The 16,718-nt window shown below is 52.8% G+C and overlaps 1 protein-coding gene across 1 annotated transcript; it reads left to right on the top strand.

The window, feature by feature from the left end:
* Positions 1–406: 406 nt before the first annotated feature.
* LOC307054201 (ficolin-1) lies at positions 407–8,520 on the top strand (the record flags this gene model as incomplete). The annotated part of the gene is made up of 9 exons (XM_079705787.1): positions 407–509; positions 1,876–1,989; positions 3,467–3,520; positions 3,990–4,025; positions 4,784–4,816; positions 5,255–5,382; positions 5,866–5,995; positions 6,858–6,992; positions 8,088–8,520. The coding sequence occupies 9 exons, from the start codon at positions 407–409 to the stop codon at positions 8,333–8,335; spliced, it is 981 nt and encodes a 326-aa protein (XP_079561913.1). The 3' UTR covers positions 8,336–8,520.
* Between the last annotated feature and the right edge of the window lie 8,198 nt (positions 8,521–16,718).

The following is a 16,718-nucleotide window of genomic DNA, read 5'->3' as shown; positions in this document are numbered from 1 at the left end:
ATATTCTGGAAATCAGGCGAGGGAAGGAGCATCTCTAGCCAACTCCTCCTTATACCCCAGTCAAGGTCTCAGAGTGTTGTTTGGGTGTAGTTGGGTAATGAGGAGGGGGTCTGGGGACTGGGCTTTCCTTAAGCCACAAAGAAGGCAGACCCTTTCCAACAGAGGGGTCCTGGGACTTCTCTCGACTGGGAATGGAGTATCCTGCCAGGGGAAGTGAGCCTGATTCAGCGGGCAGCATGGTGGGGCCCCGCAGGAAGGAAACACCCTTTGCCATCACTGGTACCTCCTGTTGGTGTAACCAGAGAGGCTGCAGGAAGTGGGTGTCCCTGTGGGAGCTGAGAAACCACAGGCCCAGGCAAGGGCTGGCTTCCCCTGCTCACAAGAGCGAGGTCAAAGACCAGAGGACATGGAGCTGAGTGGAGTGGCCGTGGCCCTGGGGCCCACCGGCCAGCTCCTTTTATTCCTGTGCTTCAAGACCCTGGCCGCCCAGACTGCAGACACCTGTCCAGGTGAGATGGACCTGAATTTCCAGTCCCTGAAAGCTGGTAACTACCCACTCATTGACCACAAATAGTATCTAGGGTTAAACCCTCCATATGCGTCTTCTTCTGAAGACTCAACAGCTCATCTTCAGACTAAGACATGACAGGTCCAAAGTCACACAGGTCAGAGGGGGAGGGGCAGGAATTTAATCCCAGGTCTGCCCAACTCTCAAGCCTGTGATTGGCCCCACAAGCTTCCCAGCCAGGTCTCGACTCTGCCACCGAGGAGAAGGACCATGCCCATCACTTTCTCTGTCTTCTCCTGGACTTTTCAGAAAGATGTTCTAAGATGTTCTAATCCAAGGGCTCCCACGTTTACCTGGGGTTTGTTAGTGCAGATTTCTGGCTTTTACCCGAGAGCGTGCGATTCAGCAGATTCGGGTCTAAGAGGGGGTTGTGGTCTCCCTCCCGATCCCACGCAGGTGGATGGGGCCCACACCTGGCAAGAGGCTGCCCCTGAGGACAGACCAGCCTCCGCCTGAGCTGAGGACGTATTTATGGGGGAAGCATAAGGCTGCCCCCGTGAGAGAGTTCCAGCTGGAGACAGACCCCAAAACGACAGTTGCCTGTGTCTCCCGTGAGAGCACAGCTGATTCCCACATCCTCGAAGTTGTCTCTCGTGAGGACATTTCAGTTTTGAAATCAACAAAATTAATTATTTTTTTCTGAGAAGGAAATGAATCTCTGGTTCCGGTTCTACTGGAGTTTGCTCTGAGTCCTTGGATCAAATGTGTCCCCTCTCCAGGGGACCTACACAGACCCCTTCGAGCTCAGGAATTCTATGGTCAAAAGTCCAAGGTCTGGAGGTGAAAATGTTACTTTGACCCAGATTCCCCAAGTCTTTTAAATATTTATTGTTGTTATTTAGTGAAAGCACCCACTGTTTATGAGGCTCTTTTAAAATGCCATGAATTATACTAAGAAGTTTAAATTCTGCGTTATCTAATCTAATCCTCCCCACAGCCCTGTTCCTGTCTCCACTTGGGCGCCGAAGAGACAGAGCTCAGAGGGGTTGAGTGACTTGCCCAAGGACACACAGCAATGAGGCTGCGGGGAGGCTGGCTCAGGCAGGGTGGACCACAAGGCCAGGGCTCTGCCCTGCATCACCTCCACACCTGACCAGTGCCCACACCTGACCAGTGCCCACCAGAGGCGGGAAACTCACTGCCAGGCTGACCATTCACCTGAGACGGGTGACTCTGGCCACAGCCAAGGGCCCAGGCCGAGGTCGCTGCATGGCAGATCCCCGTGGCTCGGGTGGCCTGTCACCAGCTCTGCAGGACTCGCAGGCCCAGGACGAGCGCCCTGACTGGCTCCCTGTGTCTCTCTGCAGAGGTGAAGCTGGTGGGCCTGGAGGGCTCCGACAAGCTCTCCATCCTCCGAGGCTGCCCGGGGCTGCCCGGACCCGCAGGGCCCAAAGGAGAGGCAGGCGCCAGTGGACAGAAGGGTACGTGCTCTGGCTCGGGGGTGGGGGTCACTGAGCACCGGCTCTTCTCCAATTAGACCCCGGGTGGGCAGTGCCCCCTGCAGGTCTCTGGTCGGGAGCTTGGGTCACGAGCCTGCTCAGAGCTGGCGTCAGGAACGACCCCCGAGGCCCACCAGGACCTGTCATTCCCTGAGGAGGGGGCTGGTCTCAGCTAGTCTATGAGCTCACATTTGGGTATACTTTCATAGAACACCCGCTTCCTGGTCCTCGATCCAGCCCTGGCTTCACGTGGCCATGGGCCAGAGTTCCAAGCCTTGCGTACCTCGGTATTGTCACCTGAAAACTGAGGCCCCAGCTTTTTCTATCTGTACCGCACATGAGAAAATTGGGGCTCAGAGCAGTCAGCCATCACCAGGGAGGGTGGAGCTGGACCTCAACTCAGTATGAAGGCCCCCGAGCGCCCCACAGCTCTCCCGTCGACGTGGTGGCCCCCTTGTGGGGTTTCGAGCCCCGAGCCTGGTATGAAGGACAGGTGTGCACACAGCTCAAGGGGTGAGTGTGCCCCGGGCCTGCGTGTGAGTGGACGCTCCAGGGGCTCTGGACACAAGGCCAGTGCAGAGGTCCCCAGCCTCTCACGTCCTAGGAGGTATCCAGCTCAGGGGCCGTGGGCACCCAGGGCACCTCCTGGGGATGGGAGGGCTGCGTGTGCTCACCACGATGGGCTCCAGGCTGGGGGTCCTGCTGGGGGGACACTGGGGGGAGGGGCCGGGATGGGGGGCTGCCCACCCGTGGGTGTGGTGAGTCCGCCCCAAGCCCAGCCGGCGCCCCCTCGGCCCCACACCCACACTCCCCGAGGAGGGCAGCCCGCCGGCAGACGCTCCTGCTGCCTTGGCTGAGCCTGGGGCCGCATCTCCTGACCCTCCCCTCAGTGCTCAGAAGGAGGGGCAGGGGCCCTGGGTGGTCCTAGCCCCCTGCTCACATCAGTAACGCAGACCTGGGAGGCCTCATGGCTCCCAACTCCTCCTCTCTGGAGGTGGAGCGAGAACCACAACAGAGGGATGCGTAACTGCGCCCGACCGCCCCTGCATCCAGGGCTGAGCACAGGGCAGGGTCCCTCCTCCCTCCCAGAGCCAATGGGCCGAGGCTCCGGTGTGACAGGGTCTCTGAGGACGTGCTCTTGGTCCCAGGCCCCCAAGTAGCCGGTGGGGCTCTGTGACGGTGGCCTGGATCTGGGCTGCTACACTGAGGTGGTCGGGACCCAGAACGCTGGTGGTTCCCTGGGGCCCGAGCTTGGCGTGCCGGCCACTCGGCACCGGGTGGCTGTGAGCGCTTTGTCCCCGCTGTGTGCTGTCACCCTCGGCCTGAGTCCCAGGGCAGTGTTCCTGAGGATACCGCAGCGGGGATGGGAGGGTCAGGACTGAATTCCTTAGAGCAGAGATGCTCAAGTAGAATTCTTCAGGTTGCCTTTTCCTCAATGATTTATCTTTGGAATTTACAGGAGAACGAGGTTCTCCCGGAGTCCCTGGGAAGGCAGGGCCGGCCGGGCCCAAAGGTACTAAAGGTGATGAAGAGCTAGGACCCCTGAGCAGGACCCCGGGGCCTGTCTACAGAGACATGAGAGATGGAGACAGACAGAGAGAGAGAGGGAGGAGGTGGAGAGAGAGATGGGAGAAGACAGAGAGAGGGAGGGGGCAAGTGACAGAGCGGCACCTGTCCTCTTTCCTGCTTCCCAAGAGCTTCGAGACAGCGAGTGACCTGGGTGCCGGGTCCGGGGCCCCAGGTCCAGAGCAGCTTCTCATAAGCCAGGGAAGAATCCAGGCCTCTGAGTCCCCCGAACTCCCCCGGGTGAGACCCAGGCATTGGAAAGGTGTGGGCCACGGAGCATGCGTGTGTGGTGCCCAGAGCCTCCGCCGCGTCCCCCACGCCCCAGCCCCCGAAGAACTGAGCACTTGGGTGGTTTCCAGAGCGGAGGGTCGATGTCCACTGACCAGACGTCCTGTGCATCTCCTGTCTCTCCCCAGGAGACCGAGGAGAAAATGGCGCGGGCGGAGAGAAAGGTGAGAACCCGCCTCCCTGGGGTCATTGGGCAGGCTTTGCAGGGGCTGGGGGGTCCCAGAGGCCTTGGTCATGCCCAGCACCACCTGGGGGAGGATCTCAGACCACACCCCTGGCCCTGTCTGTGCAGCCAATGGGTGCGGGAGGAGGGGCCTCTGAGCCCGGCATGCTTTGTCAGTGGCCGGTGAGCGCTCAAAGCCCAGAGGCTCCAGAGTTGGACCCAGGTGACTGGCAATGCTGCCTTACTACATGATTTTGGACATTTTGCTTATAATGCTCTGATTTATGCTCATTTATTTAAAAATGTGTAAAAGCAAGAAAAGGCAGAACTCCAAGACACAGTCCCATGCTCTGGCTACAAATACAAAGTGCAAGGTTGGGGCCCAGACTCACATCCCAAACGCTCCCCAGTACTTTCCACAACCAGAGGCTGTGATGGAGACGCGGGCTGTGGAAAGCGATAGGCCTGGGGGCGCTGATCCTCCACCGCCGTGAGCCGTGAAGCCCAGGCGAGGTGGCCGGCACGGCGGTCCAGCTAGTGCCCCGCGGGACAGTGCTGGCCGCTAGCCCCCAGGCAGGCCAAGCAAACCCAGTGATGCTGAGTCGAGGAACTGATCCTCAGGGCTGGAGGCTGATAGTCCTGCAAAGAGCTGGATAACGGTTTCCGTTCTCCACGCTGTGTTCACGGAGCAACGGGGCTGAGGGGCCCGGGGTGCTGTTTCCAGGCGTGTGACGTGCATGTCCTCTCTCCCCACAACAGGAGAGCCGGGGCAGCTTCATTCCTGTGCCACAGGTGACTGCGCACACACTGACCCCCGGACCTCCGCCTGGACCTGCTCTTGCTGAGGGAGGGGGAGGGGGGCTCGACCAGAAGGCCAGCTGCCCAGACTCAGGTCCCACCTTCCAAGGACAAAACCCTCGCTGCGCATATCTTAGTCCCCACTTACCCGAGTGATAGGCAGCCATTGCCTGGGTAACTCGAGTATATTCCTGGAGGAGGCCAGGTGCCCAGGAGACTAGGCGTGGGCAGCCCTGGGAGGTGGGGATGGCCAGGTCGACGGGGCCTGGCCGTCACAGCCGGGTGGCCTTGGGGGCTGCGTCTCTGTCCCAGGACTCAGAGCCCACCTCCCCCAGGCATGTGTCCCTGCCTCTCCCTCCTCCCCCCTCCTCCTCCCCCCTGCCCCGCCCAGAGCTCCTCTCCTGGAGTCCATTCCCCGGCTTCCCTCCCCAGGACCTCGGACCTGTAAGGAGCTGCTCACCAGGGGGCACTTCCTGAGCGGCTGGCACACCATCTACCTGCCCGACTGCCGGCCCCTGACCGTGCTGTGTGACATGGACGTGGATGGCGGGGGGTGGACCGTGAGTGGGGGGGACCCAGTGATGGCCGTGGGGTTCCTGGGGAAGGGTGGGTGTGCCTGGGAGCCTCACCTGGTGGCAGATCTCTCTTTAGTGGCCTTTGTGAGACCGTCCACTCCCTCCAGGCTGAGGCTGACCCCGTCCGTTCACGAGGTCGGGAGAATCAGAAATGTCAGGGGACGGGGGTGTGGACCCATATGGGAAGGAGTGCCGTGGCTCAGGGTTGTGGGCTCAGGCCCGGAGGTGCCCACTCCTCTCCAGCCGTGTGGCTTTGGGCTTGTCACCTGCCCTCTCTGAGCCTCCATTTCCTCCTTGGTCCCATGTGGGTGTCCCTGATTGCCTTTGGGCTCTTTGATGAGACCCATGTTCTGGTCCTCGGCCTGTGATGCCTGTGAACTACCAATGCTGCTCCCACGTTTGGCCGGGGTGCTCTGTGGGGGGACGGCAGTGGGGCCCCGTCTCCCCAGCCCTCCCCATCGTGTGCAGGTTTTCCAGAGAAGGAGAGACGGCTCTGTGGACTTCTACCGGGACTGGGCCGCGTACAAGCAGGGCTTCGGCAGTCAGCTGGGAGAGTTCTGGCTGGGGAATGAAAACATCCACGCGCTGACCTCCCAGGGTAGGGCCACGGCCAGGGGCTCTGTGGTGGGGTGCCTGAAATCCACATGCCCGTGACCTTAGCCCTGGGCCACGTGGACCAGAGGACCCCGCTCCTCCTCGGCCCAGGGGTGGTCACGTGTGACAGCCGGAAGGGTTATTACCCTGAGAACCTAGGACACGTGTTCTCTTACACGCTCTGAGCATTCACATCGGAGGAGGTGGATGGTTGGAGTGAAGACGACTTCTGGTCTCGGGACCGATCATATCTAGAACCCGAGAGTCAGAAGTGAGGAGGACGCCATCTGGGTTGGGGCGGCCCTTCTCCCACTTCCACCTGTTGGTCCTTCCTTGAAACTGGGGTCTTAGGCCCACGGAGCCCCCTCCCTTGCCTCTCCTGCTCAGTGCAGGTGGCGGTCCCCACGCAGGCCCCTCACCCCACTTCTCCGTTCCACAGCATCAGCTTCACAGCTGGTCCTGAGGTCAACGGCAAACCTGTAAATGCTTTCTGAATCCTTCCACTCCCTCAGGTCCACTCGTGGGCCTGAAATTCTTGCAGAAGAAACTACACATACAAAGATTTCCTGCCGTGGCATTCACAGCTATTTGCAGAAGAATTTAGGGTTTCAAACTAGAGCGAGGCTTCATGCCCTCCGAGGTACACCGACCGTAGAATTTCAGGCATGGCTGATGGAACGGCAGGGGAGCTATTTGAAAACAGGGGGCCATCCCTGAGGTCCTCCCACCAGCCCAGCCCCTCACACCTTCCCGGTGAATTGTCCCCGATGCCAAGTTCAGACGTCCCCTAAAACCCACATTCCCACCCCCCGTGCCCGGAGGCAGAGGGTCCCTTCTGCTGGGCCCTGAGCACCCACCTCTAACAGGAAGCAGCGAGCTCCGGGTAGACCTCATGGACTTTGAGGGCAACCACAAGTTTGCCAAGTACGAGTCATTCAAGATGGCGGGTGAGGCAGAGAAGTACAAGCTGGTCCTGGGAGCCTTTGTCGAGGGCAGCGCAGGTGAGAGTCCGCGCGGGGCACAGCAGTGGCCTGGGCTTCAGTGCAGGGTTTGGGGAAGCAGAGAGGACCTGCTGAGCATCCTGGCTCTGTCTCCCCTGAGTGACCCTGGGCTGGGGCTCCCCTCCCTGGGTCCAACTTCTCCATCTTTGAATGCAGACACGAAGGTACCTGAGTCTCTGTGTAGCATGGGGACCAGTGACACCATCAGTTACCGCTCCCAGGCTGTGTCTGCAGAGCAGTGAGCTGTTCTGAGTGGGGCTTGAGGTCACTGACCCCTTTCCCTGCTAACACCTGGAAGAGGATGGTCATTTCCTATGAGCCCTTAGAGCCATATTCCCAAACTGGGCTCCACGGAACACAAACCCTGTGGGATGTTCTTTGCCAAAAAGACACCCCGGTCACAGGATGTGGGGAGGCATCTCTTACGGCACATCCTCTTGAGAATTCCCAGTGTGCACTCTTTCAGGAAAGGTGGTAGGAGCCTGTCTGCTTGTGTTGAACCAGAGCTGCAGAGAGCAAGGCCCTCCCGGGGCGTGGTGGGGGGGAGTATTGCTAATGGGAGCCTTCAAGCACCCCTCTGACACGCACGCCTCCTCTGAGCCTCCAGGGAAGGAGCAGGGAAGGGACCCTCCTCTCCACGTTGCAGGTGGTACAGCTGAGGGTCGGGCAGGGGTCAGGAGGGCAGTGGGGTGCTACGGGAGCTGGGGTGAGTTGCACACCCAGGGCTGAAGATAGAGCAAGGGGCCCCGGGATGAGGCCGTGCTGTCCCTCTGGGATGACCGCGCAACCCAGGGAGTGGGTAGGAAGCCCAGAAGAGCGATGCAGGCTTGGGAAAGGGAGGGCACCTCAGGGGAGAGGCCGGCGCGGGTCCTGGTGGTCTTGGGGGAGCCGGGAGGAAACAGGTGACGCTGGAGGAGGGAGGCATGCGCCCTGGGGCAGAGCTCCTGGACCAGGAGGCTCCATCTGCCCCAGGGTGAGGCAGGATCTTGACGCCCTGGGGGTCAGCTCACGAGTCTCTAGAGGGAGGTGGCGCTGGGCAGGCGGCAGGACAGGCTCCCTCCAGCCCGAGCAACACCCACACTCCTTCCTGAGCAGGTGATTCCCTGACACCCCACAAGGACCAGTTCTTCTCCACCAAAGACCAAGACAACGACCAGAGCTCCTCTAACTGTGCAGTGCAATACCAGGGGGCCTGGTGGTACAACAGCTGTCACTCGTCCAACCTGAACGGCCGCTACCTCGGGGGGCCGCACACAAGCTATGCCAATGGTGTCAACTGGAGGACGTGGAGAGGGTACAACTACAGCTACAAGGCATCCACGATGAAGGTGCGGCTCACCTAGGTGGCCGGGGCCGGCGGCCCGACCCCACACTTCCCCGGGCCCCCTGCCTGCGGCCTCCCAAAGCCTCACTCAGTCCCCAGCGAAGGCCTGCACACAGGCTCCCCCGCCGCCCCTTTGCTGAACAAGACCTGCTTGTCCAGCCCCTTCTCTCTCATCAAAGGGTCTGAACCCTTGTGCCCCACAGCCTCACCAGAAGAAGAGTCATGTTGTAAAACCGTTTGCTTTCTGGCAGATATTTCTCCTCCCAGTTTTCATTTGCGTCCTCAAACATCAGCTGTTTTGAGTATTTTTTCCCAGAGCCTATCCACAGCAGGGGCTGTGGCCCAGTCAGGGAGAGTTAGGGAGCCCACTTAGCAGATGCAACCACTGGTGTTCCTAGAGGGCAAGCATCAGCCCCAGCCTTAATTTCATCAATGGGGTTGGGGGGATGTCCCCTCCATCACCCAGAGTCACCTGCCTCTTCCTGATATTGCTCACAGCATCTTCACTCATCTTTAAACAGGTCACTCTGAGACTAGAAAACTCTCATTAAAAAGGGGGGTGGTTAAACAGGGACCTTTCGGCTTTCCATCAATGCAGTGGGTGCTCTGGGCCAGCTTCCCTGGAGAGCAGCTGAAACACCAAACACAGGTCCACAGGGAGGGCTGCATCCGCCCAGCGGAGCAAGGGCAGCTGGCTGTCCACATACCACACAAAACCCCGGGGGGCCCGGCCTCACACCCGGCTTCGGGGCGATTGTAGACCTCAGTGTGCAAAGCCGAACAGCCTGACGGGAGATGGTAAAGGAGAGGTTTCTCAATCTCTAGGGCCAGGGAGAGGTTTCTTAACTGGGACTTCAGAAGCACTGGGAATAAAGGAAAAGATGGATGGATTCAACCACATTAAATCAAAAGCTTCTGTTTATCAAAGGACAACGTAGGAAATAAAAGTCACAGAGGGATAGAATCCCTTGGTCACACATAGGTTATTAGTTTTCTACTGCTGTCTCTACTCATTAACAACAATTTAGTGGCTTAAAAACAAAGGAAACGTGTTATCACAAAATTCTGCTGGTTAGAAGTCCGACGTGGGTATGACTGGGCTAGAAGCAAGTTGTCAGCAGCGCTGGTTCCTTCTGGAGTCTCCAGGGGAGGGTCTGTTTTCTGGCCTTTTCCAGCTTCTGGAGGTCCCTGGAATTCCTTGGCTCGTGGCCCCTTCTCCATCTTCAAAGCAGCAACAGCACATCACTCCGACCCTGCTTTCATGGTCCCATCGCCCTCTGGGTATAGCCAGAACAGGTTCTCTGAAGGACTCATGTGATTTGAGTGGGCCCACCTGGGTATCCCAGGACCATCTCTCCATCACAAGATCCTTCGTTTAACCACATCTGCCAAGTCCCTTTTGCCACGTAAGGTGACATGCTCACCAGTTCTGGGGATTAGGGCAGGAAATCTTTAGCAGGGGAAACATTATTCTGCCTACCACAACCTATTAAAAAAAATCATGGTCTCATACCCAGAATATTTAAAGAACTCCTACCAATCAGTAAAAAAATTTTAATAGCTCAGTAAGAAGCGGTTAAGAGATTTGAACAGACACTCCACAAAAAATGATATCCATAGGACCAATACATTTATAAAAAGCTTCTCTATTTTGTTGGTTCTCAGCAAAATGCAAATTATAACCAAAACAAGATGCTATTACACACTCATTGGGACTGCTAAAATTTGAAAAACTGACAACACTAAATGTCAGAGATGCTGCAGCGTAAGGGGGTTTCATATACTGCTGGCAGCAATGCGAATTGATGCCACTAACTTGGAAAAGTGTTTGACATCAACTGTTAGAATAGAAGACACGCATTCCCATAACCTGACAATTCCACTGCCTGACAGGGAAATAACTGTTGTGTGCCCCAGGGGCCATGCCAAGAATATCTATAGCCAAACTCTTCACAGCAGCCACACCCTGGCATCCACCCAGAGCCCCATCAGGAAGAAGGCAGATAGCAATGCAAAGATAGTCACGCACTAGAATGCCACACAGCAGTGCTAACTGGACAGCTACGACCACACACAGGATGGACAGAGCACAGCGCAGCAGCTGGCGGAGGAAGCTGGATTCAAGAGAGTATGTATTGTTGGCTCCACCTTGTACAAAACCGTTTTCAAAGTAAAAATGACCTGCCGTGTTTTGGATGCCTACTTAGGTGGTAAATGTATACCAGGAAAACAAGAAAGTGGTTGCACTTGGAGTGGAATGGGGTGGTCACTGGGAAGGGACACAGATGGCCTTTGGGGTTCTGGGTGGTGATGACAAGCATGTGGGCCACACGGTAATGAAAATACCTAGACTACACTTTTCATTTTATAGACTTTTGTGTACATGTTACGTTCACAATTTTATAACTATTTTTAAAGAGAGGGCACACCCATGATCCAGGGATGTGGGCAACATGCACATCTTTTCCTGACGTCCACGGTCATTGACTCAGTAACTGAGGAGAGGCCCCTGCAGCCCACCTGGGATTGACCAGACCCCACCAGGTCCTGGCCACAATCTCTCAACAGAAGTAAAGTCTGCTAGTTGAAACTGCACTTTTCTTCCTCAGTAGGTAAGCATCTTATAAACCCAGGAAGACTTATAAGTCTAGAAATGATTCATATACTAAAAGCCATAGAATTATGACTTTCATACTAAGAAATCTGGATAGATTTGGTATCTCATAGTCTCATAATGTTTAAAGAAGTTGGCCTATTGTAAAGAAAGTCTCATAAATCCAAAGTTAAATATGTCATTAACTAATTGACTTAGTCTTGTAATGTTATCTGGAAAGCTTGGTGCATTTATACACAGTATTGGAATATGTAAGAAACTCTGGCCTCGTTGCATTTCTAAGATCTCTAAAAATTAGTTAGTACTAAGAAGGTTTTGTCCACTAGGCAATTGAAATGCTCAAGAAGGAATTGAATATATTACACTTATTATCACTATTCAAAATTTTGAAAGTTTAATGAATTAGATTTGTCATATTCAAAGACCCTTAAAAGCGACTGTTAAGATTTGCAGGTCTTGGGCTTCCCTGGTGGCGCAGTGGTTGAGAGTCCGCTTGCCGAGGCAGGGGACACGGGTTCGTGCCCCCGTCCGGGAAGATTCCACATGCTGTGGAGCGGCTGGGCCCGTGAGCCATTGCCACTGAGCCTGCACTATCGGAGCCTGTGCTCTGCAACAGGAGAGGCCACAGCAGTGAGAGGCCTGCGTACTGCACACACACACACACACACACACACACACACACACAAAATATTTGCAGATCTTATGAATAGGAAAACAAGATCTGTATGCCAAACGTAAAATATTAGGCTAAGTTTTTGAATCTGTAGCTTTCAGAAACCAAACCTTAATTTTAAAAAGCAGAGTCTTTCCTAAACACAAATGCCTCTCAAACTCAAATCATCAAAACTCAGTGATGTTTCAAACAGCCCCATGCTGGTACCTGGGGGAGGATCAAATAAGCGAAATCCCCCGAGTCTTGTTCCCAGCACCCTCTCCTGAGCAGGAGGGGAGGTGGGGCCCCACCAGCAAGGTTTCAGTGCATGTGGGGTCATTCCCCCAGCCTTGTTCTCAACACCTTTTCTCTTATTAGTGAATATTTTTATTACCCAAACTTCCCCTCTACCAGCTTATGCTGTGGACGCTCTTTCCCTATTCTTGTGGAGTCCATGGTCAAGACACCCTGTCCATCCCTGCCCTCTTACGGCCCAAGACAAACGAGTCCCTCTACCACTGACCTGGAGGGTCTTTCAGCCCCTGTCAGCTCATTGCCCCTCCTGCCTCCTGTGTCACCGTGTCTGGCGCACACTTTATCTCTTTATTTAATGCCCCTCCAGACGTTGCTCTTACGGAGTTGCACAGCCCATATTCCTCTTGACGTATCTGCATTCTTGCCTTTTTTTTTTGATTATATATAAATGTTTTATATTTATTTTTTAACTGAAGTATAGTTGATTTACAATGTTGTGTTAGTTTCAGGTGTACAGCAAAGTGATTCATATATATATATTCTTTTTCAGATTCTTTTCCCTTATAGGTTATGACAAGATATTTAGAGTTCCCTATGCTATACAGTGGGTCCTGTTAGTTATCTATTTTATATATAATAGTGTGTGTCTGTTAATCCCAAACTCCTAATTTATCCCTCCACCAGCCTTTCCCCTTTGGTAACCATACGTTTGTCTTCTATGTCTGTGAGTCTGTTTCTGTTTTGTAAATAAGTTCGTTTGTATCATTTTTTTTAGATTCCTCATATAAGCGATTTCATATGATATTTGTCTTTCTCTTTCTGACTTACCTCACTTAGTATGATCATCTCTAGGTCTGTTCCTGTTGCTGCAAATGGCATTATTTCATTCTTTTTTATGGCTGAGTAATATTCCATTGATATATGTACCACATCTTCTTTATCCATTCATCTGTTGATGTACATTTAGGTGGTTTCCATGTCTAGGCTATTGTAAATAGTGCTGCTATGAACAATGGGGTGCATGTATCTTTTCGAATTACAGTTTTGTCTGGATATATGCTCAGGAGTGGGATTGCTGGATCATATGGTAGCTCTATTTTTAGTTGTTTAAGGAGCCTCCATGCTCTTCTCCATAGTCACCCATTATGTGGCTCTTACCCCATCTTCCAACTCTTTTTCAGTCTTTCTTGCTGTCCAACAAACCCCCTTTCATTTCATATATATATATATATTTTTTTTTTGACATAGGTCTGCTGGTGATGAATTCTGTCCTTTTTTGTTTTCTGAAAACATCTTTATTTTGCCTCACATTCAAAGAGTATTTTCACTGGGTGTAAAACCCTAGGTTGGCAGGTATTTTCTTCCAGCACTTTAAATATGTATTTCCAGATTCCATTCTTTCTGCTGAAAGTCTGTTGCTCCTCTGAAGGGAACGTGACTTTTTTCCTCTGGCCGTTTACAAGGTTTTCTCTTTGCCTCGATGGTTTTGCCACGATGTGCCTGGGTGGAATTTTCTTTGAATTTGGCCATTCTCTCCACTCTTTCAAAGACTTCAATTACACATATGAGCATTTTTTCCCCCGTGTTCCATGTCTCTCATGCTATTTTTTGTATTTTTATTATTTTTTTCCCCTCCACATTCAATCTAGATATTTTCTGTTGACCTCTATTCCAGTTCAGTAATAAAACCGTCTCCTCTGCTAAGCTGCCAAAACACCTGCCCAGTCTCCCAGGATTGGCAAATGACCCCAGGAGAAGATACCCGCAAATACAGCCACCCGATTTCTATTTCCGCTAGACTTTATTCTGGGAATTCCTCGCAATTAGCCATCTCTAATGCTTAGGAAGAGTCCCTCTGAACTTCGTCCAGCTTTTTATTTATTTTCAAAGGAAGTGTGGTGCTCATTATCTAATCCATCATTCCTGGAAATGAGAGCCTGAATGTACAGTTTTATCTTCTGATGTGAGTTATTTTCTCACGGCCCTAGAGTTTGCTTGTTTAGCATTTTTTAAATTGTCACTGAACATTCATTTGAGGAAATGGTCATCAATCCTATGGTTGAATACTTCTATTCTAGCTGGTGTTTCACGGCCACAATTTTGAATGAACACATCTATGTACGCAGCTTTCTCTCATCTGTGGGGTTTTCTAGAAGTAAGTTCCTGGTGAGCGTACTGATTCAAAGTGTGTGCACTTTTCTTTAGGACATGACACTGTATGTGAAAGACTAAAATCATAAACCACTTCACCATAAAATTATCTATGTAAGCCATGTAAAAAGTCACTGTAATAACTAGATCTTAATTCAGCATTTTTTTTGGACACTCGACTTCCCTTTTCATCTGGGTCACTCCTGCCTGTGCCCTGAGGATTGACTGAGAAACTGGGGACATGTGGCTCCAAAGAGCCTGGACATGGTTTGGGGACATGCTTGGTTGTCACCTCTGTCCACTTGACATGCTCCCATGCAATTCCTACCGTGGTTTATCTTCAGAATCAACAGGAAACTTCAAAAGATACAGGCTCCAGGCATCACTGCTGAGATTTTGGTTTCGCAGGTCAGAGGTGGGCCTCCTGAATCTGTATTTTTTTTAAATTTTATTTATTTATTTATTTATGGCTGTGTTGGGTCTTCGTTTCTGTGCAAGGGCTTTCTCTAGTTGTGGCAAGCGGGGGCCACTCTTCATCGCGCTGTGTGGGCTTCTCACTATCACGGCCTCTCTTGTTGCGGAGCACAGGCTCCAGACGCACAGGCTCAGTACTTGTGGCTCATGGGCCTAGTTGCTCCGCGGCATGTGGGATCTTCCCAGACCAGGGCTCGAACCCGTGTCCCCTGCATTTGCAGGCAGACTCTCAACCACAGCGCCACCAGGGAAGCCCCTGTATTTTTTTTAAATTTATTTTATTGAAGTATAGTTGATTTACAATGTTGTGTTAATTTCTGCTGTACAGCAAAGTGATTCAGATACACACACACACACACACACATATACATTCTTTTTATGGTCTTTTCCAATATGGTTTATCACAGGATATTGAATATAGTTCCTTGTGCTGCACAGTGGGACCTTGTTGTTTATCCATGATGAGTGCGATTATGGGATGGGGCTGGAGCTGGGGATGGAACTCTTCTGCCATGGTTCCCACTATTTTCATAAAGTTGCTGGCCAGCTTTTACCTCTTGCGTATAATCTGTTGAAGAAGAATCTCTTTGCAGAAATTATTGAAGCTCACCTGGCAGACAGAAGCAGAGAGGACGTGGACCAGCTTGCAGCATGAGTGGGAGGTGCCTCTCTTGGGCATACAGTATTTCAGAGCTTCAGTATGAAATGTGATGTTTTGTTTTTAAGGAGTACAGAAAATAAATGGACGGAAACATTTGCTAAAAACTTTTCTGAAAAAAAAATTCTATATATTCTATATATAATTCTATATATAATAGTTTGCATCTGCTAACCCCAAACTCCCACTCCATCCCTCCCCAACCCTTGGCAACCACAAGTCTGTTCTCTATGTTCTGAGTCTGTTTCTGTTTCGTACATCAGTTCATTTGTGTCATATTTTAGATTCCACATATAAGTGATATCATATTTGCCTTTGTCTGACTTAACTTCACTTAGTATGATGATCTCTAGGTCCATCCATGTTGCTGCAAATGGCATTATTTCATTTTTTGATGGCTGAGTAATATTCCATTTTATAAATATACCACATGTTCTTTATCCATTCACCTGTTGATGGGCATTTAGGTAGTTTCCATGTCTGACTCTGTATTTTAAGTGCCTCCCCAGGTAGCTCTGAGGGACAGCTGGGCTTAGGACCCACTAATATGCTAGTTTCAGGGCTAAGTGTGCTGTTGGATGATTTCAGGGCAAGCAAATGAAAGCCCTGGGCCCATCAGAGCAGAGCTTGTGTGAAAGGAGACAGTGGTGCTACAGGGCATCAGAGCTGAGCTAGTTAACAGGAAGACATTTGGGTTAGAATCCCAGGGACACAGGGGTGGTGGAGCCCACAGGTTATCAGCTGAGCGACTGGGAAACACCCAGGCCACTCACAACACTCAAGCTTGTCAGACCCAGAAAGTCCTGCTTAGTTCCTCGGCCACTGCACGGAGAGCCTCCCAGCCTGCCGGATAGTCGTGGTTTTTGTTTTGTTTTCTGAAGATGCGCTCTGCCCTTGGCTCCCACGCCTCGGCTACCAGCTGATAAGGCCTTTCTGAGGTGGTGGGGAAACAACTTGGACATCCTGCTGCCCAGGGCACCCGGCCCCCTCCAAGGAAGGGCTCTACGGAAAAGCAGGGCCAAATCCACAGGAAGAGGTGCTCCCGAGGTCGCGACAGCTGCCCCTGGCCTCACTGCACGAGTTGTCCAAGGTTACGGCAAGCTTCCCACACCCGCAGGTCTTTAGGACGAGATGGAACGGGCACCCATCAGGGGCTGCAGAGGAGCTGGTTCTTGCTCCACGTGAAAGCGTGGACCGGAGCAGCCGCGCCTCACTTCCAGTGCCAAGATTTGATGAATTCTATTTCCACCCCAATTAGAATTTAGGACACCCCTCTTGCAGGCGCAGGACTCTGGGAGGGCCGTGTGCGCTCCCTTGGGACAGATGGACGTTTCCAGATGGTGCCTGGTTCTCCCAGCTTCCTGGCTGGGACTTGTGCCACATATTGGGGTGGGCGGGTGGAACTTGCAGCCTCCCGCGAAGCTCCAGGAACCAGATAATGGGCCGCCCCCCACCCATATGGCTGATGAGTCACCATGACAATGAAAACCAAGTAGAGTAGCTCAAGGCTGGCGGAAGAAATGGATAGGAAACTGACGGGAGGCAAAGTCGGCTCAAAGCCCAGAGTGGGATTCAGGACGGGGATGAGTTTGCGGGTT

The sequence above is a fragment of the Hyperoodon ampullatus genome (assembly GCF_949752795.1).
Source record: "Hyperoodon ampullatus genome assembly, chromosome: 6".
Lineage (NCBI taxonomy): Eukaryota > Metazoa > Chordata > Mammalia > Artiodactyla > Ziphiidae > Hyperoodon > Hyperoodon ampullatus.
This window is presented reverse-complemented; position numbering and strand designations above follow the sequence as displayed.